The sequence below is a fragment of the Rhineura floridana genome, chromosome 14 (genome assembly GCF_030035675.1).
Source record: "Rhineura floridana isolate rRhiFlo1 chromosome 14, rRhiFlo1.hap2, whole genome shotgun sequence".
Taxonomy (NCBI): Eukaryota; Metazoa; Chordata; class Lepidosauria; order Squamata; family Rhineuridae; genus Rhineura; species Rhineura floridana.
The window spans coordinates 34,210,149-34,237,593 of NC_084493.1; the positions used below are offsets into that span (position 1 = coordinate 34,210,149).

The 27,445-nt window shown below is 43.3% G+C and overlaps 1 protein-coding gene across 1 annotated transcript in view; it reads right to left on the minus strand.

Moving 5' to 3' along the window:
• TRPM1 (transient receptor potential cation channel subfamily M member 1) overlaps positions 1-27,445 on the minus strand; it is a 90,313-nt gene that overhangs the window by 22,791 nt on the left and 40,077 nt on the right. Inside the window, exons 15-19 of the mRNA XM_061595120.1 lie at positions 24,783-24,812; positions 13,374-13,642; positions 11,671-11,899; positions 5,189-5,311; positions 3,136-3,267 (exon numbers count right to left, since the gene is read on the minus strand). Coding sequence (XP_061451104.1) covers positions 3,136-3,267; positions 5,189-5,311; positions 11,671-11,899; positions 13,374-13,642; positions 24,783-24,812 — 783 coding nt within the window. The remainder of the gene's footprint in view (positions 1-3,135; positions 3,268-5,188; positions 5,312-11,670; positions 11,900-13,373; positions 13,643-24,782; positions 24,813-27,445) is intronic.

Genomic DNA, 27,445 nt, shown 5'->3' on the forward strand with positions numbered 1-27,445 from the left:
ATTAGAAGAATTTGGACCATTAGCAGGATTTAAGATCAATAATCAAAAAACGAAGATGTTGGTGAAAAATTTATCTTTAAGAGATCAAAAAGAGTTAATGGAGTAGATAGATTTTAAAATAGAAGAAAAGGTGAAATATTTAGGTATCATTATGACAAATAAAAATTCAAAGTTGTTTCATAATAATTATGAAAAACTATGGACAGAGATTAAGAAAGATTTGTTAAGATGGGATAAATTACAGTTGTCATTAATGGGTAGAATATCTGTAATAAAAATGAATGTATTGCCGAGAATGATGTTTCTGTTTCAAACAATACCTGTCATATCCTCTGATCTACCTTTCAAACAATGGCAAAAAGATATTTCTAAATTTGTTTGGCAGGGGAAAAAACCAAGAGTTAAATTTAAATTATTACAAGACGCCAAAGAAAGAGGAGGGCTGGGATTACCAAATTTGAGACTTTATTTTGCTGCTTGTTGCTTAGTCTGGATAAAGGAATGGATTCTATTGAGGAATAAAAGATTATTGGATTTGGAGGGTCACAACCTGAAGTGGGGATGGCATGGATATCTATGGTATGATAAAGTAAAAGTTAATGTGGATTTTAATAATCATTTTATAAGACGTCCTTTGTTGAAAATATGGAATAAATACAAAATAAGGTTTTTTTTCAAAAATACCACTATGTGTTTCAAGTCAAGAAGCATTTTATAGAAGAGAAATGGCTGGAAAAGAGAAATGGTTAACTTACCAAGAACTATTAGAAAATGTGCATGGTGAATATATAATGAAAGAGAGAGAACAACTAATAAAGGAAGGATATAGTTCTCAATGGTTTGCCTATTTACAATTGTTAGAAAGATTTAAAATGGACAAGAAAATGTATGGGTTTGAAATAAATAAATCTGATTTTGAAATAGGTTTGTGTACAAATGATGAATGCATAATTGCAAAAATGTATAATTTTTTTATTAAAAATGGACATGGAAGAAGAAGTAAAAGAGTGTATGGTTAAGTGGGCAAAAATTTTTGGTTATAATATACAAATGGATCAATGGGAAAATATGTGGAAAAAAGGTTTGAAATTTACATTATGCTATAATCTTAAAGAAAATTTTTATAAAATGATGTATCGGTATATGACTCCAGAAAAGTTGTCAAAAATGTATAGTAATGTTTCTAATCTATGTTGGAAATGTAAACAACAAGAAGGATCTTTTTATCATATGTGGTGGTCGTGTAAACAGGCAAAATTATTTTGGGCACAGATAGGTAGGATGATGCAAAAAATCTTAAAGATAAATATTCAGTCAAAACCAGAATTTTTTTTATTGGGTTTTATGGATAAACAAAAGGAAAAGAAATATGGAAGAATAATATTATATATGATCACGGCAGCAAGATTACTATATGCACAAAAGTGGAAAATGGAATCGATACCAACAATGGAAGAATGGCTATTGAAATTAATGGACTTAGTTGAGATGGACAAATTGACATGTCTTATTAGAGACAAAACGACAGATACATTTCTTAAGAAATGGAAGCCTCTTTTGGACTTTTTGTTGAAAGAAAAAAATGAAATGATGATAATGGGATTTGACGATTAATTAAGATAGACTATGGAGAAAAGTGAATTTCGTATGTTCTAGGAGACAGGTTTGATATATATTATATACTTATAGCTGATCTGTAACAAATCGGAAGTCAAGTTTTTCTTTTTCTTTTAATTTTTTTTGTTGTATTGTTTTTGTTGTATTTGTATTTGTTTTTATAAAAATTTGAATAATAAAAAATTATTATAAAAAAAGTAAATTTATACCCAAGTTAATGCATTTTTTAAAAAGTTTGAAATCTGATTTCCGCCCTCTTCCCCCCTTTTAGGGTCCATGTTGATCAGAGGTAGCTGGCAGCTGCAAAATTCTGGTGTAGGGGTGGGGGACCTCAGGCCTGGGGTGTCAAATGTGGCCAAAAGGTGCTAGCACTTTGGACAGCTCCTTGAAAGTTTGGACTAAAACCCAGAGCAGATTCACTGCCCCACTGACACTGGGGCCACCAGTCTCCTTTGCTCTCAGTGGTTGCTTCCATGCCGCGGTTTATCGTGGGCTCAGTGCTCTTCATGCATGCAAGTTTTGCACAGTGTTCACATGACCGCACCCTCACCAAGATGCTGTCCTGCATTATATATCCCCATTTAATCTGGTTTTACCATTTCTGCAGAAAATCTGAGAAGTAAAAAAAAATAAAAACCACCTCTGCAGAAATGACAAATCAAGAATAAATGGGGATAATACTGTATATATAATATAGAACAGCATCTCGATGAGGATGACTTTGTGTGGAAGCTCTAAAAAAAACTTCCGCACATGAGCAGCAACAAGTCCAGGGGAAAGGCTGTGGATGGAGACAATTCTAGTGGTGAGGAGGAAGCAAAGGCAGTGGTCTTGTTTGCCCATCATGGTGAGTCTGAGTATGGCTTCCTGAAACTACATGAATATCCTGGCTCCCAGCAAGGATCTCGCACCCACTTTGCTCCTCCCTGGGCTTTTGGGGCCAGCACAGGATGGAACTAAGCCAAGGTTTGCCTTAGTATGTCACCCAAAACCAGGATCATGGTTAAGCTCTCTCTTCTTAACCACAACCTGTAACCATAGGGCAAGCCTTGGCTAAGCCTTGGGAGTCGGCACATTTGTGCATTTGTGCTAAGCCACAGTTTGGCTTCATGTGACGTGTGAATAGGCCACTGCCTCACTTCTCTCACTGAAACAGTCAGGTATGTGTCACTGCATCCTCCCCCCACCCCAGAAAAAAAAGTAGCTTGTAGAAAGAGCTGGATAACCTAGTCCACCCTCTGGGTCTCCTGATGATGTTGCTGGACTACAATTCCCATCATTCCTGGCCATTGGCCATGCTGGCTGGGGCTGGTGGGAGTTGTAGTCCAGCAACATCTGGGGCCCAAAGATTGGGAAAGGCTGATTCCTCCACCCCGGGACCTGACTGTGTGGTGACTGGGAGAATTTCCAAGTGCTGAAGCAAAACTAGGCCTTTGATCTCATCTGTTAGTGACATGTTACACCAGCAAGGAGCGAAAATGCAAATGTTTTGCTCCCAAAGAAATAGCTTTTGCTCACTGTATAAAACCAAAACTTCACAATTGGTGCATTATAGAATTCATAGATCTTTGTTCCAATGGGAAGACTCGTTTGCTTTTTGTTTCCATCTTCTTCATCTCCTTTTCGGGAACCTGTATCAGCATTCACACCCTGAAAGACAGGCACCTTACGATCACAGATTGTTCCCTCTGGAGAGCTCCCATCCATTCAGAGTTAAGGGGGAACATAGACAACTGCTATGTTTCCTTGTCTTTCTACAGGCAAGCATTTGTCAAATGTAAGAGGCACACCAGAACTTCCATTGCTTAAGGTATGCAGACTTGTCTCTAGCCAAACAGGTTGCACAGATTTTGCAGTGCTTCAAAAACCTGGAAAACCTTTTTGACCAGAAATAACAGTGGGACCAAAGAAACGGACATGCACACCAGGGGCAGCTTTACAGCCATAGGGAGGCTGTACCTTCTGCATCCGAGGCAGAACACCACAGCAAGAAGGCGGCCAACCTGACCCCATCCATTGCCCAGAGAAGGAGGAGCTGCAGAAGCCCAAAGAAGGAAACATCTGGCTACTCAACTACCACTTCCCCCGGGATTCCACACTCCTCCATCAGCCAAAGGACTAAGAACTGCTGAGTTGGACATGTAAAGTGAGGAGGGGTTTGGGGTGGTGGTTCTGGTAGGAACAGATCGGTATTATTACAATTTCTTGTAAGCTGCCTTGAGATTCATTTGACTGAAAGGCTGGATATAAATCTTCAGATTAAATTATGATAAATAAAGATGTTTATTTGTAATAAATAAGTAAATATGTAAATAAATATGTTTATTCAAGCTATGGTCTGAAGGCACATAAAGTCAGGTCTGGTCAGAGCCTGGATGGGAGACTGTCTGGAAACCATATGTAAGCTGCCTTGGGTTTCTAGCATGAAAAGAAAGGCGGGATATAAATGTAATAATAAACAAATAAATAAATGTATGTTGGTGGGGTGGCAGCCGTGGGTATGGAGTGGAACTCGACATGGGAGAGAAATTCATTTTTGTTTGTTTTTTAATGAGAAACCCCTAATTTGCACTCATCAAATCAATACACAAATCAAAACATCTATCCTTTCAATTTGTGTATTGATTTGATGAATGCAAATTTAGAGTTTCTCATTAAAATTAATGCTTCCCCAAAATGTTGCTGTACAAGTTCTCTAATTAAACAATGTGTACGTGCATGCATACCTAAGGGGAAAATGTGCATTAAAATGAATAAACTTGTGAAATAACATACAAAAACGATTACGTTAGGAAAAAAATTGGTTACAAAACTGTGTATATTAGTCAACATAAAATGTGTGTTTTTAGGAGAAATTTGCACTAAGATGCTTTTTAAAAAATCACAACTTTAAGATTAGGAAAATGAGAAACAGAGAGAAACCAAAATTGACAGATTCATCCATCCCTACTTGGAACCTGCTGAGGTACTGAGGAGGAGTAGGACTCCCAAACAGAAAATCCTCAGCACCCTCACTGAGTGACAATTCCCAGGATTCTTTGCAATGGGGGAAACCAATGTAAAAGTAGGTAGAGATGGAAGGATCTGCCAATTTTGGTTCTCTCAGTTTCTCATTTTTCCAATCTTAAATTTATTACTTCACATTTCTGCAGAAATATCACTTTTGTTAAAAAAAATCCTCATGAAAATTGAGCATTTTAATGCAAATTTCTCTTAATAAACACATTTTTGTATGCAGTTTTGACTAATTTGCACATTTTCCCAAGCAATTTCTCCAAATATATTGCATTTTTGCATGTTATTTTCATTAATATATTAATTGTTTGCAATCTTTTACTCAATATATGCAGTTTTGTAAAGATTGGTTGGTTCGAGAGCTGCATGGCAAAATTCGGATAACTGCGAATTTCGAAGGATAGGTGTGCTTCAGTTCTCATATTGTTTCAGAAAGGATTATAGATTTGGCTTTAAATGTGAACTGATTTGACTTGCTCCCCCATCCCTAAAGGTGAGACATGTTTGTCACATAGAGAGACCCATAGAGACTGTTCTGGGAAGGGGCAACACTGACCGCATTTTCCTCCTCTTTTTCTTTGCCGATTTCCTTTTCCATTGATGTTTGGTAGGAATAGTCATCATAGGTGCGGAACTCCAGGAACAGGATGGTGGGTGGTATGAGGATCCCCAGGATAACCTGCACAAGATGAGGAGGGTCAATTCTGATTTGGAAACACATTTGTGAAGAATGCAACTCAGAGCCAAACAAGAGGAAGCACTGGAGAGTCACCACTAGAAATCAGTGATCAGATCTCCTCTCTCTCTCTTTCCGTCTCTGTCTTTTTTTTTAAGCAGTTGTGTGTTGTGGGGGAATAGGAATTTTATTAGGACTGTGACTCTGGAGAGGGGGCGTTAATCCTTCCTCTGGTACCATTTTCCTTAATAGAAATGGTCTCTAGCTTTGGTGGGTCAAGAGGTCTTTAAAGATAAACTCTACCAGTATCCCAGGCCAATCCAACTCCCCCCCCCTCTCTCACACACACAGAGCTTCTGTTGTAGATTTTGTAAGAAAATTATGCTTTGTCTACTATACATAACATATTTTTTTTTGCTGTTGTTGGCTTGCTTTATTATGAATTGTTAACCATCCCAAAATATAGAAAGGCTTCTCCCTTGCAAAGTTTAATGTCTCTCTTCTAAATTACTTGATGGCAGATATAATAAAGTTCCCATGAATTCTAGGTGTTGCCCCTGCAACAGTGCAGAGGTTGAGTCCATCCTGCATGTTCTTTTTTATTGCAGGTTCTATCAAGGGACCAGGAAGCACTTAATCTACCCTAATGTCCAGTTTTTTCTGGTCATTCTAGCGAATCTCTGATGATTACTGTATATTACTTCAAGGTACTAGCAAGTCAATTATGGAGCAAGTGGCCAAATTCTTGAACTTGGCTATTCGTATTAGACCATTAAGGATTGTTTGATCATCTCCAAACCAACTGTGTGCTATTTGGTCCTTTGCAATTTTTAAAAAAGTATTATTTCACTTATTCATATGTATTCCATTTATATTTTTTTAAATGAGGATGTAATAATATCTGTTTTTATCTGATGATTCAGTGGTCTGTTGACTGTAATAAAATTTGATTTGATTTATTATGATTTTTTTTGCTGTGTTTTAATACTTGTTTTACATGGCATTGTACACTGCTTAAATCGGGATGGGGGCCGCAGGAGGCCCTCTAGGCAGCTCTGTTTGGCCCTCAGGATTCTAGCTAAGCCACGCCTCCTCCCAGGCCACTTCCCCTCACTGGCCCTGCACTGAACTCTCCTCGAGGGCTTTGGCCTGCCTGGAATGCATCCCTGACCTGTGATAATGCCTCTTGCTTGCCTGTATGTAGAGGTGTGAGAGTGTGTGTGTGCGCGTAGTTGGAATGTGGCCTACTGTACAAAGGTAAGAGTCACATCCATTGCTCCATCCCCTTTTTGTTCCTGGCGCTGCCTAACACTGGGATGTAGCCCCATGAAGGAATGCAGCCCTGGGGCTGGAAAAGGTTCCCCACCCTTGGCCTTGAAGTTCATTGCATGAGGCCAACTGATAAATTATACACAGGACAGGTGCAAGATGGTGGCCAGGTTGGGCTGTGGCCGAGGGCCCCTAAAGGGGCCCTGCTTAGGGTGGGTAGGTAGCACTCTCTTTTGCGATCCGCAGCAGCGTTGGCTCCCGACCCTGCTGCAGATTGCGAGAGAGAGCAACCAGGCACCCGCCTACTGCCACGCAGGCCCACAACGCCTACCTGCATGCCTCACCTACCTCTCCCTTGACATAAATGCTGGTTGCCCCGCAGGCGCAAGCCTGCCATCAACCAAGATGGCAGCCGAGGTTTCCTTAAGGGGCTAATGCCCCTGCCACCATCTTGGTTGATGGCAGGGATGCACATGTGTAAGAGGCATCAGCACCTTAGGGAAGCCTCGGCCACCATCTTGGTTGATGGCAGGCATGCACGTACAGCGTGGGCAGCATTCACTAAGGGAAAGATAGGTAGGTGGACTGTTTGTGCACATGTGGGCTGGGGGCTGGGGCAGACTGGTGCCCAAGGGCCCTGGCATGCCGGGCACCGGCCCTGATTATAAATAAAATTTAAAACATTTTTCAAGAGACACGGGGTCTAATTGTGTACCTTGAACGTCTCCTCAATTTGCCCCATAAGGTGTTTGAAAGCAGGCAACAAAGAGTTAGTTATGAATATAAGTAAAATATATGTGATACAGGCAAGATATTTCTCTATGCTAAGAACTGCAAATGAAAACTCTGTACAGGAATACCCCACATTAACGTACGCAATTGGTCCAGAGCGAGTACGTAAACCGAAACTGTACTTAAAGTGAAGCACTACCTTTTTTCACTTATCAATGCATATACTGCACTGCAATCATCATATACGGGCGTAACTGATGTAAATAACGCATTTATAACTAAAATAAAAACAGTAGGCCTTATTTTAAGAAAAAGTTTGTAGTTGGAAACTGATCGGGCGGTGGCGTCATGCCGTTAAGTGTCCGTTCTTGCGAAGCGAGCGTACGTAAACGGGAATGGTGCTACTGTAAATACGTCCATACTCGCGAGTGTCCATAAAGTGAAGGTCCGTATAGCGGGGTATTCCTGTATCTTGAATTAAGGAACAAAACAATAATAAAATTCAAATAGCTGTTGGATATTTTAAAAGTAAATAATTATTTGTGTAACATATAGAAGGTGGGGTATAAATTTATTTAATTGTCAGCTTGCAAGATAAAATGCTATGTGCAAAACAGATTAATATCCTCTCATAAAAACATTAAAGTCAAAATAGCAAAACACAGATAAAATCATTAAAAATACTCAATTCTGATGAACTTGGCAGTAGATTGTAGGACAGAGAAAAGTACTACTTCATGCAACATATAATTAACATATGGAATTCACTGCCACAAGGAGCTGTGCTGATGGCCATTGGCTTAAATGCCTTTACAAATGGCTAGATTCATGGAGGAAGAGAAATCTATCAGCTATGATGGCTAAATGGAACCTGCATGTTCAGAGGCACTCTACCTCTGAATACCTATTGATGGGGAGCAACAACAGGAGAGAGCTATTTATTTATTCATTCATTCAATTTGTATGCCGCTTTCCCATACAAATGCACCCAAAGCGGCTTACAGCACAACAGAAAAAAATGTGCATCAATATAGCATTACAATAACAGACAATTAAAACACAATGTAAGAATCCAAACAAAGAATTCATTTTGATAACATAAATGTAACATTTTAAATACCTCATAAAATTATAAAATAATGCTGTGCTTATGCCTTGTTTGTGGGGTTCCTAGGAGCAACTGGTTAGATATTGGCTTTTGGTCTGATCCAGCAGGGTTGCTCTTATGCTGTTATAAAACAGAAGTTTACTGCAAACACCTTAGCCAGTTTCAACAAAAACCTGAAATAGCCAAATATTAACCAATCTCTTAAAAATGAATATTTAAAAAATTCATTTAAATATTTATAAATTGCACTTTCACATAAAATATCACAAGGCAGCAGACAGACTGAAAACACATCAGTAAGAGCTGGTTGGCAGAGCAACTCAGGTCTGAAAGGCCTGTCTGAATAATACAGGTTTTAGAAGATGCCTAAAAATGAGCAGGGAAGGCTCCTGTCGAATCTCTATTGGCAAAGAGTTCCATGGAGTAGGGTGTGCTATGATAAAGGCTCGGCCCCTGGTAAAGGCTAGCTAAACCACGGGGGCATGTGGGAGACTGGGCCTGAGGGGCTGCGTTGGGAGAGGATTCTACAAAAAGAGTGCCACCACCAAAAAGGCATTTCTCCTCATAGCCATCAGGTGGTTGCACAATACAAGAAGGACCTCCTCCATTGTATGTTATCAGATGACATGTGCCTTGTTTTGCTAATTCAGCAGTCAAGATGAAGGGTACACTGATGTGTGATTCAAATGCAAATTGTTCAGAGTATGCATTGTCATGTACAGCAAAGATGGGGAGCTTGTGGCTCTCCAGATGTTGTTGGACTCCAAGTCCCATCAGCCGCAGCTAGAGCATGGCCAGTGGTCAGGGATGATGGGAGTTGGAATCCATCAACATCTAGAGAGCTGCAGGTTCCCTATCCCTCCGATTATTGCTATTGCTATTGTTAGTAGTAGAAGCTTGATACCCGAAGGTCCCCAAGCAACTTGTTGTTGTTATGTGCCTTCAAGTTGATTACGACTTATGGTGACCCTATGAATCAGTGACCTCCAAGAGCATATGTCATGAACCACCCTGTTCAGAGCTTCTAAGTTCAGGTCTGTGGCTTCCTTTATGGAATCAATCCATGTCAGGATGCAGGATTGGGATCCTAGCACTTCAGAGGACGAGGAGGAGATAATTTTCCCAGAGTTGGGTGAAGAGGGGGAGGGAGAACTCTCAGAGATAGTGTTGCCCAGCAGCAGCAGCCGAGGCATTGAAACTCCAGCAGACAAAGTTACAGACACCTCTCAGGAATTTCCCACGCTCACCCCCCCTCATGGAGCCAGAGCAGTTAGATCAAGAAGGAGGGGGAGTTCAACTCCCTCCTCAGCCAGAGAAAAGCCCACCTGAGGGGCATGACGTTCACCCCCCTCTTTCTCCAATACCAGAGATAGAATCTTCAGAAGAGGAGGGGGCAGAACTTCCCCCCTCACCACGAACCCGGAGAAAACAAAAACGAGCCAGGGGGAGAGAGAGGAGGGGCGGGGAAGAAGGGCCCCTAAGGCAGAGTGAGAGAATTCGCGCCAGAAAGCCCCCTTAATAAGGACAAGGGGGGGCGGGAATCCCTTTGTTCTGTCAACTCTCTTGCATGTCGCTGGACACGTGTATTGTGTTCCTTCATGAGAAGGCGCAGCCTCTGTTTGGATATTACGTTAATAAAGACTGAACTGCTTTCACAACCTGGTCTGGTTACTGAGTCCAGTCCTGGACACGACAATCCATCTCTTGTTTGGCCTTCCTCTTTTTCTACTCCCTTCAGTTTTTCCCAGCATTATTGACTTTTCTAGTGAATCATGTCTTTTCATTATGTGTCCAAAGTATGATAACCTCAGTTTCATCATTTTAGCTTCTAGTGACAGTTCTGGTTTAATTTGTTCTAACACCCAATTATTAATCTTTTTCGTGGTCCATGGTATCTGCAAAGCTCTCCTCCAACACCACATTTCAAATGAGTTGATTTTTCTCTTATCCGCTTTTTTCACGGTCCAACTTTCACATCCATACATAGAGATCGGGAATACCATGGTCTGAATGATCCTGACTTTAGTGTTCAGTGATACATCTTTGCATTTGAGGACCTTCCCTAGTTCTCTCATAGCTGCCCTCCCCAGTCCTAGCCTTCTTCTGATTTCTTGACTATTGTCTCCAGTTTGGTTAATGACTGTGCCAAGGTATTGATAATCCTTGACAAGTTCAATGTCCTCATTGTCAACTTTAAAATTACATAAATCTTCTGTTGTCATTACTTTAGTCTTTTTGACATTCAGCTGTAGTCCTGCTTTTTTGCTTTCCTCTTTAACATTCATCAGCATTCACCCAAGCAACTTACACAATGTTAAAATAAAAACAAATAAAACACACTATAAAACATAACAATAAACAACGACAAAACAATTGCAACACCACTCCCATGCAGCTACAGGAAGGTTTGGTAGTGTATTAAAACAAAAACATCATCTCAATCTATCAGATGCCTGGGAGAAAAGGAACAACTTTACCTGGGGCCGAAAGGTGACAATGAAGGCGCCAGGTGGACCTCACTGGGGAGCATATTCCACAAGGGGAGCCAAAACTGAAAAGGGCCTCTCCCTTGTCACCACCCTCCAAGCCTCCCTCAGAGGGGGGACCTGAAGAGCCTCAGATGAAGATCTAAGGGTCTGGATAGGTTCATATCAGGAGAGGCACTACAGAAGATATTGTGGTCCTGAGCTGTAAAAAGCTTTATAGGTCAAAACCACTTTGAATTGGGCTTGCAAGTGTACAGGCAGCCAGTGCAATTGGAATAGGACAGGTGTTATATGCTCTGTTTGCCTTGAACCAGTCAACAATTGGGCAGCTGCATTCTGCACTAATTGAGGCTTCCAAACAGTTTTCAGAGGCAGCCCTACGTAAAGTGCATTGCAATAACCCAACCATGAGGTTACCAGAGCATAGATTACTGTAGCCAGGTTATTCCTGTCCAGATAGGGTCGCAGCTGGGCCACTAGCCCAAGCTGATAGAAGGCACTGCGTGCCACTGAGGCCACCTGTGCCTCAAGCAACAGCAGTGGATCCAGGAGAACCCTCAAACACGAACTTGCTCCTTCAGAGGGAGTGTGACCCCATGTAGAGCAGGCTGTACACCACTCAGCCAGTAAAAGGAACCACCTATCCATAGCATCTCAGTCTTATCTGGATTAAACTTCAGTTTATTGGCCCTCATCCAGTCCATTATCACAACCAAGCACTACATGGTAGACACATATGTCTGCAGGCCACAGCAGTTTGTGCCTACCTTAAGGCCTGGATTTTTCCGTATGTGCAACCTCCCCATCCACATGTCTGTCAGTAACATCTGGCTGCAGGTATGTGCGATGAAGTCCCTGTGCTTTGCCGCCACTGCAAGTTTCAGGCAAGTAGAGTTGCTCCAGTTTTTCAGCTCGTAAGTCAAAAGTTTCATGGCTACCTGCTCATCGTGCTTATACGATTGATCCAGAAGCTCCACAGCAAGCTGGCCAAACTCCCTGGAGAAATAAAGTTGCCAGGTTAGCTAGTGACTACCAACCAATTAAAAGCAGTAACAAAAACAAATTACAGGGACAATGCAAAGAGACGAAAGCAGTAAAGTCAGCGAAATCCATTAGACATTGCTGATCAAAACCAGTATTGGAAGACCAGAACAAGTCAAATCCTCAGCTGGTACTGAAAGGCATCAAGTTTAGTAGCAGGTGAGGCTCTCTGAGGAAGGCGTTCAAGAGCCCGGGAGGCACAAGTGAGAAGGTTCCTCTACTTGACTTCAGAGAGCTGAGAGATTTAAAAATGTGCACCAGTAGATCATTGTAACGTTTGGCAGGTTCATGTTTAATGCTAAGAAGGTATACACTCAAGAGCCAAACCAAGAGCCGAGGAAAGGTTGTGGCCTGGTGGTAGAGCAGAAGGAGCCAGGTTCAATCCCTTAGCAACCATTTTGTGTTGGCATCCTCTGCACTTTTATCAAGATATGAGAACTTGCACCTCATTTTTTTAAAACCAAAAAAAACACTGGCTGACTCCATGCAAATTTCAGCGATTGACACAGGAGACAGAACCACAGTGGCAGCTCCAAAGCCTCACAGTGGCAAATACCTCTTCAATGAGGTATGTCCTGTTGTGTTTCCTAGTTTCCTTCTACCTTCATCACCTATTACTTTTTTGGACTGCAAAGTTTTACTTTGCCAATCTTGCATAAAAAATCTAAGGAAAATGAATCTATTGTCGTAATTTTTCCAGAGGACAATTTGGATCATGTTGCTCCTTCTAATAACTGGTTTTCTGTTTTATTTATTTTATTATTTACTCACCGGAGAAAGATTGTCTCACCCCTTAAATACCCACTCAATCACTGCACTCCAGAGGTAATGGCCTCCTACCAGGGACCATCTTATCAAGAGGTCCCTTCCGCATAATATAGAAATCAAACCTTTAGTGTTGTGGTGCCTGTCCTTTGGGATTCTCTCTCCTTAAATATTAGACAATTATTAGACAGATGACATTTCTGTTGACTTTTCAATGCCTATTGAAGACCTTCCTCTTCCAACAAGCCTTTTAAGTAGGGACCTTTATCCCAGTCTGCATCTGTATTGGAATTGTTTTCAGGATGTTTTAAATATGTTTTATTGTGTTATTGCTTGTTATTTGCCATCCTGGGGTCCTTTGGGAGGAAGGGTGGGAATTAATTAAATATTATTATTATTATTATCATCATCATCATCATCATTAACAACAACAATAATAATCTCATTCTTCCTCCAAGGAGCTCAAGGTGGCATATATGGTTCTTCCCCTCCCCATTTTATCCTCCTAAAAACCGTGTGAGGTGGGTTAGACTGAGAGACAGCAACAGGCCTGAAGTTGCCCAAATGAGCTTCATGGCCAAGTGGGGATTTCAATCCTGGTCTCTCAGGCCCAATCTAATCACTACACCATAAAGCCCAGCCACACCCGTTAACTTTGACTAACTTTGAGTTGTTGTCCAGGTCTTGAGAGACGTCATCCACCAGCTCGCTCTCTGAAGACTCGTGGGCCATGGCTTTGTAGAGTTTGCAGGCCACCAAAGCTTTGGCCATGGTTTCCTCTCCCCGCTGCCAAAGGAAGAGGGCCATCTTTTGCCGCTTCATCAGTACTGCCCACACCATTAGCTCATGGAAGGGATACTGGAAGCGGTCATCCACATCAATGTCAACTTCCTCCTCCTCCTTCTTCTTTCCTTTGGTTGGAGGCTCATCATCCTAGGAAGGAGCAATGGAGTCAGTCTCAAATGTAGAGTATATTTTACCAGCATTCCCACACTTACTTGCAGGTTATGCCCATGATTAAAGTGAAATGCTTAAGGAAAAAGGACATGCACTGTTCATCTGAAGATGCACAGAAAAAAGCTAGAAGTACTAGCATATAAAATCATTGCGTGTGTGAACTGTTAATGCTTCCATGCAAAGCTTCGCTGCAAAGTCACAACACATGCTATTCTGCAGGCATCACAGCATAATGTCGCGCCTGCATGAGTGCAGATGCATTGACCTACAGGTCTTACAGATTAGTGTGTTAATCATCCTACCTTTAAAACCATTTGATGTGACATTGGAGTACTAATGAATTCATTGGAAAAGGGACCCCATATTTTTTCCATTTTGATGTGTAAAATCTTCTGAATATGAGTTTTCCAAACGATCCACTAATTCCCAAACTACACTGTTGTGCCATGAGAAAACTGCTAGAGTGATCTGAAAAATTAATTCATTAAATATATATAGGCTCCTATGAGCCCAAGGTGCTCCTCTGCAGAAGAGGCTACCCCACTGCATCTCTGCATGATAATTTGTCCCATTTCTACCTCCTTCCAGCCAGCCTCTTTTGGACAAAGGTAATCCTGTTGCTTCTCAGCATCAAGCATGGCTGGATCAGTCAAGCAGTCTCAGTGCAGAGATGCAACACAACTATTTGCCTTCAGAGGTGGCTCCCCATTGTGTCTCATTGATCTGCTTTGGTGCCCTTCTAATCAGCCTCTGCTAGGCATGAGCAATCCTGTTGCATCCCTGCATCAAGTCTGATTAAGTTATACAGGTACTTTTGGTGCAGAGAGAGGCAGCAAAATGATCTGCCGCAAGACAAAGCGTCAAGGCGAGTTAAGCAGCAGAGCGAGTTCGGCAGCAGGGCGAGGAGGCCAGGGCCCCCCACTCTGCCCGTCTGTTCCCTGACCTCAACTAAACCGCAGTCTCCAACCCATTGACATAATAAACCTTAAACAAAACTATGCAGGTAAGAAGCCAGCAGGGGTGTGGGGGCTTTCCAGTGTTTTGCACCGCCTGCAGCATGTACGACTATCTGCCTGTTGGACAGAAGTCGTGGGTATGCTCTCGGTGCAATGAGCTCCTGGCTCTCCGGGAACGACTTCATTTCCTTGAGGCCAAGGTGGCGGACCTGGAAAAGCTGAGAGAGGCAGAGAGGTGTGTGGAGGAGGCCTTCAGGGACGTTATAGCTGTGTCCCACTCCAACGATGATAGCTCTCCTGCTATCATGGACAACGATGGTCTCGGGGAAGGAGAGCATCCAGCTGAGGAAGAGGGAAATGATCCCTTAGAAGGGACCCATTCCTTGGGGGATGAGCAGCTATCCTCTCGTGCCGATTATATATCTCCAGGGGGTGGAGGGATCCTTGTAGTGGGTGATTTGATCATTAGGAACATAGACAGTGGGGTGTGTGATGGGCGTGTAGACCGCAAGGTGTTTTGCCTGCCTGGTGCGAAGGTTGCGGATATCGCCCGTTGTTTAGATAGTTTGGTAGACAGTGCTGGGAAGGAGTCAGTGGTCGTGGTGCACGTTGGCACCAACGACATGGGGAAATGCAGCCGTGAGGTCCTGGAAGCAAAATTTAGGTTGCTAGGTAGGATGCTGAAAGCCAGGACCTCCAAGGTGGCTTTCTCTGAAATGCTACCGGTTTCACGCGCAGGACCAGCCAGACAGGCCCAGCTTCGCAGACTCAATGCGTGGATGAGACGATGGTGTCGGGTGGAAGGGTTTGGATTTGTTAGGCACTGGGGAACATTTTGGGACAAGCCGGGCCTGTACAAAAGGGACGGGCTCCACTTGAACCAGAATGGAACCAGACTGCTGGCACTTAAAATTAAAAAGGTGGCAGAGCAGCTTTTAAACTGACTGAGAGGGGAAACCCGACAGGAGCTGAGAAAGGTCCGGTTCGGAATAAACCTCCCCCCTGGGATAAAAACCAAAGAAATGATGAAATTTTAAAAGGGGTAGGCCTAGAAGTAGGCATTGTGAGAGCAGGGGCACAGGATATAAATTCAGAAGAGCAAAATTACCACAGGCCTAACCACAAGTGCCAAAGACACTTGAAGAGAGACACTGCTTACAAGTGCCTGTACGCTAATGCTAGGAGCCTGCGAACCAAGATGGGAGAACTGGAGTGCTTGGTCTTAGAGGAGAGCATTGATATAGTGAGCATAACCGAGACCTGGTGGAATGGAGAAAACCAGTGGGATACGGTTATCCCTGGATATAAACTATATCGGAAGGACAGGGAAGGACGTATTGGTGGCGGAGTCGCTCTATACGTGAAAGAAGGCATTGAATCCAGCAAGCTCGAAAGCCCAAAAGAGGCAGACTCCTCCACAGAATCGTTGTGGGTGGTGATACCATGCCCCAGGAGGGACTTAATACTGGGAACGATCTATCGTCCCCCTGATCAAAATGCTCAGGGAGACCTTGAGATGAGATATGAAATTGAGGAAGCATCCAAACTAGGAAATGTGATAGTAATGGGTGACTTCAACTACCCGGACATAGACTGGCTGCATATGTGTTCCAGTCATGACAAAGAAGCAAAGTTTCTAGATATTCTAAATGACGATTCCCTAGACCAGTTGGTCATGGAACCGACCAGAGGGACGGCAACCCTGGACTTAATCCTCAGTGGGGACCGGGACCTGGTGCAAGATGTAAGTGTTGTTGAACCGATTGGGAGCAGTGACCACAGTGCTATTAAATTAAACATACATGTAACTGGCCAATTGCCAAGGAAATCCAACACGGTCACATTTGACTTCAAAAGAGGAAACTTCACAAAAATGAGGGGATTGGTAAAAAGAAAGCTGAAAAACAAAGTCCAGAGGGTCACATCACTCGAAAATGCTTGGAAGTTGTTTAAAAACACTATATTAGAAGCTCAACTGGAGTGCATACCGCAGATCAGAAAAGGTACCGCCAGGGCCAAGAAGATGCCAGCATGGTTAACGAGCAAAGTCAAGGAAGCTCTTAGAGGCAAAAAGTCTTCCTTCAAAAAATGGAAGTCTTGTCCAAATGAAGAAAATAAAAAAGAACACAAACTCTGGCAAAAGAAATGCAAGAAGACAATAAGGGATGCTAAAAAAGAATTTGAGAAGCACATTGCTAAGAACATAAAAACCAGTAACAAAAATTTCTATAAATACATTCAAAGCAGGAGACCATCAAGGGAGACAATTGGACCCTTGGATGATAAGGGAGTCAAAGGTGTACTAAAGAACGATAAGGAGATTGCAGAGAAGCTAAATGAATTCTTTGCATCTGTCTTCACAGCGGAAGATATAGGGCAGATCCCTGAACCTGAACTAACATTTGCAGGAAGGGATTCTGAGGAACTGAGACAAATAGTGGTAACGAGAGAGGAAGTTCTAAGCTTAATGGACAATATAAAAACTGACAAATCACCGGGCCCGGATGGCATCCACCCGAGAGTTCTCAAAGAACTCAAAGGTGAAATTGCTGATCTGCTAACTAAAATATGTAACTCGTCCCTCGGGTCCTCCTCCGTGCCTGAGGACTGGAAAGTGGCAAATGTAACGCCAATCTTCAAAAAGGGATCCAGAGGGGATCCCGGAAATTACAGGCCAGTTAGCTTAACTTCTGTCCCTGGAAAACTGGTAGAAAGTATGATTAAAGCTAGATTAACTAAGCACATAGAAGAACAAGCCTTGCTGAAGCAGAGCCAGCATGGCTTCTGCAAGGGAAAGTCCTGTCTCAGTAACCTATTAGAATTCTTTGAGAGTGTCAACAAGCATATAGATAGAGGTGATCCAGTGGACATAGTGTACTTAGACTTTCAAAAAGCGTTTGACAAGGTACCTCACCAAAGGCTTCTGAGGAAGCTTAGCAGTCATGGAATAAGAGGAGAGGTCCTCTTGTGGATAAGAAATTGGTTAAGAAGCAGAAAGCAGAGAGTAGGAATAAACGGACAGTTCTCCCAATGGAGGGCTGTAGAAAGTGGAGTCCCTCAAGGATCGGTATTGGGACCTGTACTTTTCAACTTGTTCATTAATGACCTAGAATTAGGAGTGAGCAGTGAAGTGGCCAAGTTTGCTGATGACACTAAATTGTTCAGGGTTGTTAAAACAAAAAGGGATTGCGAAGAGCTCCAAAAAGACCTCTCCAAACTGAGTGAATGGGCAGAAAAATGGCAAATGCAATTCAATATAAACAAGTGTAAAATTATGCATATTGGAGCAAAAAATCTTAATTTCACATATACGCTCATGGGGTCTGAACTGGCAGTGACCGACCAGGAGAGAGACCTCGGGGTTGTAGTGGACAGCACGATGAAAATGTCGACCCAGTGTGCGGCAGCTGTGAAAAAGGCAAATTCCATGCTAGCGATAATTAGGAAAGGTATTGAAAATAAAACAGCCGATATCATAATGCCGTTGTATAAATCTATGGTGCGGCCGCATTTGGAATACTGTGTACAGTTCTGGTCGCCTCATCTCAAAAAGGATATTATAGAGTTGGAAAAGGTTCAGAAGAGGGCAACCAGAATGATCAAGGGGATGGAGCGACTCCCTTACGAGGAAAGGTTGCAGCATTTGGGGCTTTTTAGTTTAGAGAAAAGGCGGGTCAGAGGAGACATGATACAAGTGTATAAAATTATGCATGGCATTGAGAAAGTGGATAGAGAAAAGTTCTTCTCCCTCTCTCATAATACTAGAACTCGTGGACATTCAAAGAAGCTGAATGTTGGAAGATTCAGGACAGACAAAAGGAAGTACTTCTTTACTCAGCACATAGTTAAACTATGGAATTTGCTCCCACAAGATGCAGTAATGGCCACCAGCTTGGACGGCTTTAAAAGAAGATTAGACAAATTCATGGAGGACAGGGCTATCAATGGCTACTAGCCATGATGGCTGTGCTGTGCCACCCTAGTCAGAGGCAGCATGCTTCTGAAAACCAGTTGCCGGAAGCCTCAGGAGGGGAGAGTGTTCTTGCACTCGGGTCCTGCTTGCGGGCTTCCCCCAGGCACCTGGTTGGCCACTGTGAGAACAGGATGCTGGACTAGATGGGCCACTGGCCTGATCCAGCAGGCTCTTCTTATGTTCTTAAGAGAAGGCTTCTAGTTGTGTCTCTGAACAAGTCTGGGATCTGATTTGGTCTCTTTCCAATCTCACTGTGCTAGGGATTATTCTTGGTAGGATTAGAACATGCAATCATTCCTGTTTCAGAGGCATGGTGGAGTTAATGACCCTCAGAGAAAGCAAGTGTCTTACGCACAAATACAGGGATGTGTATGTGTGTGTGTAGACTCTTCTGTTGGGAAGGGGTGAATTCTTACACACGGATAGTATGGTGTTTCTGATGTAAAAGGGCAATGTGTATCCAATTTTTAATTCAGGACAAAAGTGTTGGTCAGTGAAGCATGCTGTGAGACTCACAGACAGGGTTTTTTAGCAAAGAGAGTGAAACCTGAAGCAGAAGGGTTAAGCTGTGAGAACAGAGCGCCAGGTTTGCCAAGGTCAGTAGCTGGCTGGGAAGCCTGATAAGGTGGGATGCTTGGAAAAGCTCAGTGTGGGGGAAAAACTGTCTGTGAAGAGAACTGTGTCTAATGTCTTTGCCTAGTAAAGACTCTTACAAGAAACTTGCCTGGCCTGGCTTATTCCTGTTCTATGCGACTCTTGGATTCCATCCTTGTATGACCTATACACGCACACGCAACAGGGGTTATGGGCCCAGCTTATCATACAAGGTAGCGGGTTCGAGAGCTGTTGACGTGACGTTGTTGCAGAGAGAAACAAAGTGCAAGAAAGAGGCAAGTAAGAGTGGGCAACATGGCTGTAAACCTATTATCCGGGATGCCGATGGAGAGGCTGAATGCTGTAAACTACTCTAGCTGGAAATGGAGAATGAGAGCAGTTCTGATTAAAGAAGATTTGAATGATGTCGTAGAAAACCCCCCTCCGGCAGCTCCTTCAGCAGCGTGGTTGAAGAAAGACGAGAAAGCGAAGGCTTTTATTACTCTGGGGCTGTCTGATTCTCAACTGTTGCTGGTGAGTAATGAGCCGACAGCTAATCAGATGTGGGAGAAGCTAAGAGCCGCTCATGTGCAGCAAACTGCTGGGAGCAGGCTGTGTTTAGCACGGAAACTTTATCAGATGCGTTTTACAGATGAAGTGACTATGACAGAGCATCTGGCTGAATTTCGTAGATTAAATGCTGAGCTGCAAGATAGAGGAGTGCATCATAGTGACATTCAGATGGTCTATATACTGTTATCTTCATTTGATCAAAAGTGGGACGTCACGGTCTCAAGTCTGGAAACTTTACCCGACGGACATCTGAATTTGGACTTTGTAGAACAGAAACTTCAACAAGAGTGGAATAGAAGACAAGAGAATAAGAAAACAGAGTTAAAAGTGACTGTGGCTGTACAACAACAACAAAATCAAAGAAGCAGGCAAGAGAATAAAATATGTTATTTTTGTGGGTCCCGTGGACATATACAGAGACATTGTTGAAAGAAGAGAAATAACAGGGACTTTGGAAGTCAGAGAACAAGCGTGAACTTTGTTACTAAGGAGGACAATAAACTCATTAACTCTAAGTGGCTTCTCGACAGTGGAGCGTCTAATTGCCTAATCACAGACTCTAGTTTATTTTACACTTCAAAGCCGGCGCAGGAGAAGCTTTATCTGGCTGACGGATCGACTCAGGACGCGATTGGAAAAGGCACGCTCAGGTTGAGTAATTTGGGAACTATATTGACAGATGTATTATTGGTTTCTGGTTTAAAATATAACATTCTATCAGTAAGAAAATTGGCTCAAATAGGTTGTAAAATTACATTTGAAGGGGATAGATGTTTTGTGAGAAAAGATGGTGAAATATGCATGCAAGGGAAATTACAGAACCAAATGTTTATGGTTGAGTGCAATCTTGATAAACCCACGTGTGCTTGGATAGGAGTTAATAAAGATAAACATGATAATTGTTTACATGAATGGCACAGAAAATTAGCACACGCACATTTCGAAAAGGTACAAAACACCCCAAAGCATAGTCAAGATTTGAAATTAACACATTGTGAGCATGTGGATGAATGTGAGGTATGCTATAAAACAAAAATGACTGTGACTCCTGTCAATAAGAGATGTGAAAGCACAACCACTGAACCCTATCAGCTCATACATGTGGACTTGGCTGGACCTTTCCAGTGCTCAAAAGGTGGAGCAAGGTTTTATTTAGTGATTGTGGATGACTTCTCCAGATTTACACATGTATTCTTATTGAAAAAGAAAAGTGAAGCAGAAGAGAAATTAAAGGCATTTATACAGAGGACAGAGACACAATATGGGGCTGTTATCAAAAATATCAAATCAGATCAAGGTGGGGAATTTACCAGTAATTCATTTAAAACATATTTGGAAAAGAAGGGAATAATACAGAGTCTCACTGCTCCCTTCAGCCCATCCTCCAACGGAACTGCAGAGAGGAGGAACCGGTCATTGCAGGATTCAATGAGAGCCATGCTAGCAGATGCAAATATGAATAACACTTATTGGGGTGAATGTATTCTGTACACTGTTTATATTCAGAACCGTCTCATGCACAGAACAATAGGCATGTCTCCCTATGAGAAACTGACTGGAAGAAAGCCCAGGGTGAAACACATAGAGCGTTTTGGGGCAAAATGCTGGGTACATGTTGCAAAACAGAAAAGGCATGGTAAAGTAGGCTCAAGAGCTCAGGCAGGACGCATTTTGGGATTTCAGAATTCATATTATAGAGTTTGGTTGCCTGAGAAACAACAAGTAGTGTTAAGCAGAAGCATAAAGGTGATAGATAAACCTTGGAGAGACAGTCAAACAGTTATCCTAGATAGTGCAAGCAAGCAGGAAGCAGCAGATGTTCCTTTTGGGCAGCAAATTCCATTAAGAACTGCATTGACTGATCTAATACACGGTGGCAAACGTACTGTAAAAAGGCTGAGAAGTGAAGACATGGCAATGCAAGATACAGAAATGCCAAGTACCAGTGCAGGAACAGGTGCAGGTCCAAGTAAAATAGAGAGTGAGGAAGAAATGGAAATAGATAATGTTAGGAGATCAGAAAGAAAAACGAAAGGTCAACCACCTCAGAGATTCACATTTAATGTTACACAACAGAATAATGAAACAGATAAATATCCAGTAGAATGGGAAAAAGAAGGACCAATAGATAAAGAAACAATGGATCTCATGTGGAAGTTTTGTGTTGAGGAATGAAATAAAAATGTATTATCAAATAAAAGTGAACAAAACATCATGAAACTTGTGTGAATAAAGAAATAAAGAAACAAGAACTGAACTGAAAATGTAAATAGAAACTGTAAGAAAACAAACCATGTACTGATATGTATTGTAATGAAAAAAGTTAATATTGTAGAAATGTAATGATGAACAATGAAGTTTTGTAATCTGTGAGTCTCAGGTGGGGGCTGTTGGTCAGTGAAGCATGCTGTGAGACTCACAGACAGGGTTTTTTAGCAAAGAGAGTGAAACCTGAAGCAGAAGGGTTAAGCTGTGAGAACAGAGCGCCAGGTTTGCCAAGGTCAGTAGCTGGCTGGGAAGCCTGATAAGGTGGGATGCTTGGAAAAGCTCAGTGTGGGGGAAAAGCTGTCTGTGAAGAGAACTGTGTCTAATGTCTTTGCCTAGTAAAGACTCTTACAAGAAACTTGCCTGGCCTGGCTTATTCCTGTTCTATGCGACTCTTGGATTCCATCCTTGTATGACCTATACACGCACACGCAACAAAAAGTGCATCAACAATCAGAAGTTTGGGAACCATGGACCAAATCCTCTAAAACAGCAAGAACAAGCACATCAAAATGTGTTTTTCAGATGCTGTACAGAGAACAAGCCAAATCACATGCAAAAATGAAGGTGACAGAGAGAGAGAGAGAGAGAGTGAGAGAGAGAGAGAGAAAGAGTCTTTAAGAAGGCTAAAGGTAACATTCACCTTTGACCATAAAATCTTATCTCATTGAAGGGAGAACTATCCCATTTCCTAAAGGGGGAAGGAGAATGGAGCATTATTATGGGAGGCAACATGGAAAGAAGCAATGGAAGTGAGCTACGGAAAATGGACCAGGAATCTTAAAGGCTGAAAAGAGCCACAGCTGTGGGGAAAACATAATTAGAGTTGTTTGGAAAAATACTCCAGAGCTTGGAAAAGTTACTTTTTTGAACTACAACTCCCATCAGCCCCAGCCAGCATGGCCACTGGATTGGGGTGATGGGAATTGTAGTTCAAAAAAGTAACTTTTCCAGGCTCTACCGAATTCTAACTACTTTCCTGAGAACCTAGGAAGGGAACGTTTTCCACATTCTTCAGTGGGTAACAAAGAGAACTGGAAATCCCAGAATTCTGTAACAGAATCTAGTGCCCCCTCTTTCTGCATCAAGGGAGCACGGCTTGGACTCAGTCTTCCACCCCTCTCAGAACAGGCAATGGGCATTGGAAGATTCCAAAAAGTGATCACGCCAGCCACCACCTGGGAGGAAAGGCACTAGGATATATGCACTGTCTGCAACAGCGCCTGACCAGCTGCACATGGAATATCTCTAGTTTTGGGGCATTGTGGCCCATTTTAGGCTTTTTAACCCCAGCCACCTCCTGTCTTGAACATTTTGTTTGCAGCCACCAGAAAAGCCAAGGAGATGTCAAAGAAGATTAAGCATTGTCGATGCTTTCTTTGAACAGAGCAAAGCTGTTTACCGGCTTTCAGAGCGCCTGGCTTTGTTTTGTATTTATACATTTTACATGTGATTTGTAACTGTGATATAACAATATGTACTCATTTAGAATAAAGGCTTACACACTTCGTGCACAACCACATTCTCCCCTTTATCCTTATTAGCTCGAGGAGCATCCAGAAAGCTTGGGATGGCCTGAAATCCCCAGAAAACCGAAGTATACTGTAAGAGGATCCTAACGGAATGAGGCTGCATTGGGTGCACACAGTTACAGTGGTCATCAACAGGAGAAGTTCCCTTGACAGCTCTCATTAAATCAGCTTTATAAATTAATACCAGACTGTGATTTATATAAAGGCTGTAAAATAAGACAACATAAGATAACAAATAAATTCAGTGGGGTGCACAGGCAAATACATGCCCCATCTTAAAAGTATATGACTAGGTATGAGTGATGCCATCTAGATTTTCCACCTCCAGTGCCAACATGTCTTGGGGGTAGTTAGGGCTCTCATGTGACTTTTTTTTTTTTATGTGTGAGCATCTCTGGATCAGGGTCGCTACAGCCACACTGGGGAGCTGAGGCTTCCCAACAATAAGATGTTCTGCTATATCCTGTTTCTCCAACACTTCAAGTTTTGTGCACTGAAATATAATGAACATGTTTTGTGATATTTAACTTTTAGATCTGATGCTGGAATTTTCTCACAATCAAGATAATGGTATACAGTTAAGATGCAGGAGACCCTTACCTCAAGGTTAGCAATCCAAATAAATGTTCTTCTGTTATCTCTTTTTATAGACACACCCTTCATAATGGTGTGGAGATGCCACCACATATATGTCACTTTCCCATCTCAACAGGATGATTGTCCCCTCCATTTCCAATGTGCAGGCTGTGAGTGTAATCATTTATGTAGCAAAAAGGGCACCACACGAAAGGGAGCAATCAGTAGGCTTGGGAGAAATCTTGAAGGAAAGGAAATGTTTAAAGGGGGGAGGGATGCCCCAGAACTGCTCAGTGAGGACTGTGAGCATGCTCAGTGCTCACAGAATGTTGACTGATTGTTGGAGAGGGAACCACACCATCGGGGAAGGAGAATCAAATGGAATAGATGGAACCCTGGAAAGGAGCACTCCCTGCTGCAACTTTTCTTTGCTGGCCTTGATTCCTTTGACTGAGATGCAGGGACAGTCTGCACGTCCAAAGGTGAAAGCCAGATCCAGCATATTCCAGCCCAAGGAGATATTTCAGCGATCACTTATACCAGGTCCTTCTCAGTATTTTTTAATGAAGCCCTTCCCACGTGATGAATTTACACACATGCACACATACCAACTTAGAGAAGAAACTTACGTTGCAAGGACAACTTACCTCCATCCCTAGAAGTTTAAGAGCTTTAGGCTGCATGATTTTTTTTTTCAGAAAAAAGAGAGGACATTTTTAGTTTATGAAGAAATAGTATTACATTTGTCCATCTAAATTGCAAATACTGCTGCATGTTTCAAAGAAAGCACACTTTTCATGCTAGTGGCTGATACCCCCATGCCATGCTAGCCTCCTCCCTCTCCACTGTAATGATATCCCCTGCCTTGCTTAAAACTTAGCATGCTGGGCCTCCAGCCCCAAAGTAGGCAGCCCTTGGATTCAGACACTGAAAGGACCTGCCAGAGTGTTTGAAGAGAATAAAACTGCCTTCCATGGGCATGGCTCAAAGGTGCATGAGGCCTCTGCCTTGCTCAATCTAAGCAGGTTTGCTTAGTGCCTGGATAGGGGGCCAGCTAGGAGCCCCATGGGTGCTATCTTGTGTTCCATCATGGAAGAAAGATGGGTTATGAATGCTGAAACTGTGCTACTTGGGGCTATGTCATGGTTTGGTTTAGCCTTATGTCCGCACCCAGGCTTAGGGCTTGTCTCACTTCAGACCAACCATAAGCTTGAACCAAGGTTTTTCCTGGTTCACCACTCGTGGTTTGTCTGGGGGAGGCAAACCACAAGCCCGGGTTCAGAGAAAAAGCAAAGCCAAACAATGGCCCACCCCAGGTAATGTAAAAGCAGCAGCAGCAAGACTAGAGGAGTGCAGTGGTCACAACCAGTGGCGTCACTAGGGTTGGTGTCACCCAGTGCGGTAACTCATGGTGTCACCCCCATGGACCTCCTTTTTTGAACTACAACTCCCATCAGCCCAATCCAGTGGCCATGCTGGCTGGGGCTGATGGGAGCTGTAGTTTAAAAAAGTAACTTTTCCAAGCTCTGGCTAAAAGCTGCTATACAGATCAGTTAAAAAACAGATTAAACAGCTCTGCAGCCGAAGGCTTACTTGTATAGGAGCACACCTCCTACTCAGAGTAGACCCATTGAAGTTAACAGACCTAACTCAGTTAGGGTCATTAATGTCAATGGCTCGACACTGCGTAGGCCTTAGTCAAACACGGCCCATAGGAACTTCCCTTGCATCAGGTCCAGCTGCACACAGACTGGCAGCATCTCTCCAGGATTTCAGGCAGGGGCCTCTTCCCAGCTCCATCTGCAGACCCTCTGCCGCTGCCCTGGGCCCTTCCGTAGCTTTCCCACAGAGCTCGCCCGCAAGGCTGGCCCCAGCTCCCCGCACGGGGCGCCTTTGGGCCAAGGTTCCCCACCACACTCGCGCAGCCAATCTACCGCCCGCTCCCTTTCTCCCAGGCGTCGGCCTGACGCTGAAGGTCATGGCTTGCAGCACACAGGAGGCCCGAACGGCCCTCCACATCTCAGGTGCAGGCCAAGGCACACTTCACCTGGCTGGGAGCAAGCCCGCGGGACACAACGGGCCTTGCTTCCCAGTAAACACTGCTCGGACTCTGTCGCAAAGCACGCTTTGAAGAAGTCCAGAGTCCAGCCGAAGGGTGAGGAGGGAGAACAACGGGGCAGCGGGGCGTTTTCTTTCTACGGGAAATGAGCTGGGGAGGAACGGGCACCAGTCACCCCCACTATCATCCCATGTGGCAGCCCTTGCGAAGACCTCTGGCCTTGTCCCGACCGTTGTTCCCCGTGGCGGCGGCAGTGGTGTGCTGGGGCAAAGGCACTGCAGCTCTCCAAGACCGGGCCCTGCTGGGCCAGCTCGCTGGGCATCGGGCAGAAGCCACGGCAGGAGCAAAGAACAGCCGGGCGAAAGGCGAGGAGAAGAGGTGGAGTTGCCAATGGCCCCGCTTCCCGGTGCCTAGGGGTGGCGGCTCTGGGTGTCACCCCCTCTGATGGTGACACCCGGTGCAGTTCACACCCACCACACCCACCTAGTGACGCTGCTGGTCACAACCTTTGCTCCAGGAACCCACACATTTGTTCCTTTGTGCTAAGCCATGGTTTGGCTTAGCATTACATGTGAACCGGATCTGTATGTCCTCCATGCCCAATATTCCCTTCTCTGGCTGGCAATGGCTCTCTAGCAGGGGTGGAGAACTTCAGGCCCAGGGGTCAAATGAGGCCCTCCAAGCCTCTCCATCTGGCCTTTGGGTCGGGATGGGGGAGAAATTTGATTTAGTTCATGTTTAAAGCCGGATCTATCAAATTTGCACTTTCCAAAACCACATGAGAATCAAAACAGAGCCATCATTTGAAATCTGCACTTTTGTGTGTGTGGTGCAGCTCACCAACCAACCAACGTTTACAAGAATATATATATCAAGGGAAAGTGTACATAAAAATGAATATATGAGTGAAAATAAATTTCTTGCAAAAATGTGTACGTTAGTTAATCCAAAATGCTTTAGGAGAAATGCACACTAAAATGCTGAAGAATTTTTATGAGGATTTTTTTTAAATGCACATTGCAGAAGAAATGTGGAGAACTGAATTTAAGATTGGAAAAGTGAGAAACGGAGAGAACCAAATGGACGGATCCTCCCACCCTCCCCTCGGGATGCCCCCCATGCCACACCCCTCCCCCAGGCCTGCTTCATACTCTCCCTGAGAGTTTCTGCCGGGCTAGAATGTGTCCCCTAACCCTGATAATGGTCTTTGCTTGCCTGGACAGAGAGGGGTGTGCAAATGCGGGTAGAAAC